General features: G+C 59.2%; 2 protein-coding genes across 2 annotated transcripts; both read left to right on the top strand.

Moving 5' to 3' along the window:
• On the top strand, window positions 1–2,416 carry GNI_072280 (hypothetical protein; the record flags this gene model as incomplete). Its single annotated transcript, XM_011132050.1, has 1 exon — window positions 1–2,416. A coding segment is annotated over one exon (2,416 nt), but the record flags the coding sequence as incomplete, so codon positions are not given.
• Window positions 2,417–3,154: 738 nt separating this feature from the next.
• On the top strand, window positions 3,155–3,594 carry GNI_072290 (pyruvate kinase; the record flags this gene model as incomplete). The annotated part of the gene is made up of 1 exon (XM_011132051.1): window positions 3,155–3,594. A coding segment is annotated over one exon (440 nt), but the record flags the coding sequence as incomplete, so codon positions are not given.

Raw genomic sequence — 3,594 nt, forward strand, 5'->3', positions numbered from 1 at the left:
GACATTGCCGGGGCCACTAACTGCAGCCCCAGAGACGGCACTAACCGCAGCGCCAGAGACTGTAGCTCCAGTGGCCGCATCGGTGGCGCCCCCCGTGTTGAAGCAGCCGCCGTGGCTGAAGGCGCTGGACGTGAAGGGTCCGATTGCGCCGTGCCCGATAAGCGTGCGCGTGGTGGAGATCAAAGAGGGGCGTCGCCTGTGGTTACTGGAGCCGCCGGTGCTCGAGCCGGTGCCGTCGCCTCCCCGGATAGCACTCCCTACTTTGAAGCACTCCAAGCCTGGATCTGCGTCGCCACTGGTTTTCGAACCGGGACCCTCGCCTCCGCGGACGGTGACGATCACCACTGCGCGCGGCGGCCCTGCTCGCGGCGGTCTGCGCCCTGGTGGCGTGGGTTGCGATGGGGCTGTGCAGCCGGGAGCACCAGAGCGGGGTGTGGCTTCTTCGGCGGAGACTGCCATGAAGACAGAGTTGGCGTCGCCGTGGCGGAAGTGGGCCGAGCGTTACTGGGAGTGTTTGAAGGAGAATGCGTACCGAACGTTGCGGAGGTCGACCGTACGTTTGGTGTCAGCGGGTCGTTTGTACACGCCTTCCCTGTGTTGGCCGACGCAGTTGAGTTTGAACTGCGAGGTGTTTGAAAGTGAGTACGCGGCGTACCGGGCGTTGCATGCGTTGTTGACGGAGGTGGAGTGGCGTAGGCTGAGTGACGTGAAGGAGAAGGCGTTTGCCACCTGCAACCCGCGCTACGTGGAGTTGGCAGCAGTGATTGGGATGTTCTACGACGACCCCTTCGGTTCCGTGACTACAAGGGTCAAAGAGCTTGCCGCCGACTATGCAAATGTGCGAAGCGACGAACGCCTCGCACGCCGTTGGAGCCGCGCGCGCCTGAATGCGTGGATCAACGGCTGTCTCCTCCAGTGCGCGCGAGTCCCCGAAGAACGCCTCAAGCAGTTCTGTCTTCGAACCCTCCTGTACAAACCTGCCGCTAACCGACTCATATATCAGTGCTACTCGCGCTACAGCGTCTCTGCCGAGCAGTACTGGGAACGGAGTGCACAGAAATCTGATGAGCTCTTCTCAGCCATGCTCAACGCCCTGCCCCCCATACAAAGCCCCGAGGGCCAAATGAGCGCAGCTGAATACGCACGGATGTCGAACGACCGACGCCAACATGTCGTCTACTCGTGGCGCACCGGCTTCGCCTTCACCACGACCCGACCCTCACGCGTTCGAGCCTCCGGTGGAGCCCTCGACCTGCGCTTGTTCCGCGGCCCCATCGCGTCCTCGAGGCGATCGCCGCCGCCCCTGGACCTCACCGCCATCGCGCAAGCCGTCGCGCGAGACCTGCGCCTGAACGAAGAAACGACTCCCCTTCTGGACGAAGAACCGGCCCCACCTCTGGACGAAGAACCGGCCCCGCCTCTAGACGAAGAACCGGCCCCACCTCTGGACGAAGAACCGGCTCCGCGTCTGGACGTTGTTGACCACATGGACACCGACCGCGTGGACACCGATCGCATGGACACCGACCTAGATGCTGAGTCCCTGGAAACCGACCTTGCCAGTGACCGCATGGAAACCGATTCTGATTTCCTGGATTCCGACTTTGGACACTCGAATTCGGAGTGCAGAGACGCGGATACAGAGAGCACGGACAGCGACACATGGAGAAGGAACTCCCCAGCAGCAAGCGTATGGTGGCTGGAGTCGGACGGGCGAGGACCGTGGGCGGCAACGGTTGGCCGCCAACGTCGGTACTCGAAGCCGCAGACGGACGCCGCGACGTTTCCGTGGACACGAGGCAAGAATGGGTCGGAGCGGCTAGCTCGCGCGCGCGCGTGTCTGGCGGCAATTCTGCGAGGCTCTGAGATCCCGCCGCCAGTCAGCGCCATGTACGACATGGCCACATTGCCCGGCCGAGCGGGTGTATTCCCGATGGACACAGTCGGGGACGAATTTCGGAAGAAGTGGACAGTCCCGAAGCAGAGAGTCTCGAAGGGCAAGGGGACAGTGGGGATGGAGACGGGGACAGTCCTGACGGAGACCATGGAGAGGGACCGCTCGGTAGCTGCGTACTGGGACATGACGGCCCATCTATTGCAGGCGATGGATTTGACCTCGAGCGAATTGGCCGAATTCATGCTCGAACATTGGGACTGGCCGCGGATCGAGCACGCCATCATGCCCCGGCTTAGGGGACCCCCGCTGCAGGCGCACTGTGCGGCGCGACCGCGCACCTTCCAGCAACTTATCCTTCAACGAGTTCTGGAAACCGCCAACTTGCCGCCAACCGGCGAACACGTCGTTTCGGCGGGTCCGCTGCTTTGCAAGAAACGCACGGATCGGTCGCTCCTCCTGGCCTTCGAATGTCGCCCAGATCTTCCTTCCAACAACCACCACACCCCCCTGGTTGACTGATGCGCGTGCCGTCGAGCACACGTGTTTTACGACAGAGCGTTACGTCTCAAACTAGCGCTTTTTTTGGCGGAGTCCGATAAGACCGGCGGTGTCCGACGAGAATGTTCGTACACAGTATTGCAACGACATGGGCCAGTGATGGAGGCTCGCGACCAGGGATGTGGTTGGTCTCCTGGGTGTTTAGTCTCCTGGGTGTTTAGTCTCCTGGGTATTTAGTCTGCTGCGTCCATCTGATGGTCTCGGGCGTCTAGGACTCGACGCAACGGGGTACGACCTTGTGACTAGGCGAGCATGCAACTAGGCGAGCATGCAACTAGGCGAGCCTGCAACTAGGCGAGTGGGTACCTAGCAGCCTTAAACGATGTGTCTGGAGCCCCTTTGTTCTTCACATCACGATCGGAAGCGGGAACCTCGGTCGTGCGGCGATACTCAACTGAATCTCAAGCCTTGGGTTGGGAATGCGGATACAGCTGTTACTTTGCTTAGCTACAAACCTTCAAAAAACCAGAACTCCGTTCCGTAACGTTTGGCATGCGTAACTGTTAGCCCACGCATGCTCCCACCCGGGGTGATCACCAATATCCTAAAATCAGGGCTCCGAACCCGACGAAAAGTGGTGTGTAAAAGACCCATTCTCAGAAAGTGTGCGAAGAGGACGCGCAGCCGCTACGTTAAAAAGAGACAGAATTGTTGGCACCAGAAACCCATTGATTACTTCTACGGTCGCAATTTTTCAACATGAATAGCAACGAACACGTCGCCATTAACAAGTACTTGAACAAGGCTCAACGAATTACTCTCGATGACGTGTTCGCCAAACGTTCAGACAGCGACCGGGCTCAGCGACGCACTCGAATCATCTGTACGCTTGGGCCTGCCTGCTGGGAGCCTGAGATGTTGGTAGAGATGATGGATGCTGGTATGGACATTTGTCGATTCAATTTTTCACACGGCGACCACGAGAGCCATGGAGCGTGCTTGGCTCGAGTCAAAGAAGCCCTGAAGATGCGCCCCAACAAGACGGTAGGCTTGCTCCTTGACACAAAGGGACCTGAGATCCGTACTGGGTTCTTCCGCGAAGGACTTAAGTCGATTGAACTTAAGAAAGACCAAGATTTAAAGATCGTCACTGACTACTCTTTCAAGGGAGATGAGACCTGCATCGCGTGCACGTATGA

The sequence above is a fragment of the Gregarina niphandrodes genome, assembly GCF_000223845.1.
Source record: "Gregarina niphandrodes unplaced genomic scaffold scaffold00012, whole genome shotgun sequence".
NCBI classification, from domain to species: Eukaryota; Apicomplexa; class Conoidasida; order Eugregarinorida; family Gregarinidae; genus Gregarina; species Gregarina niphandrodes.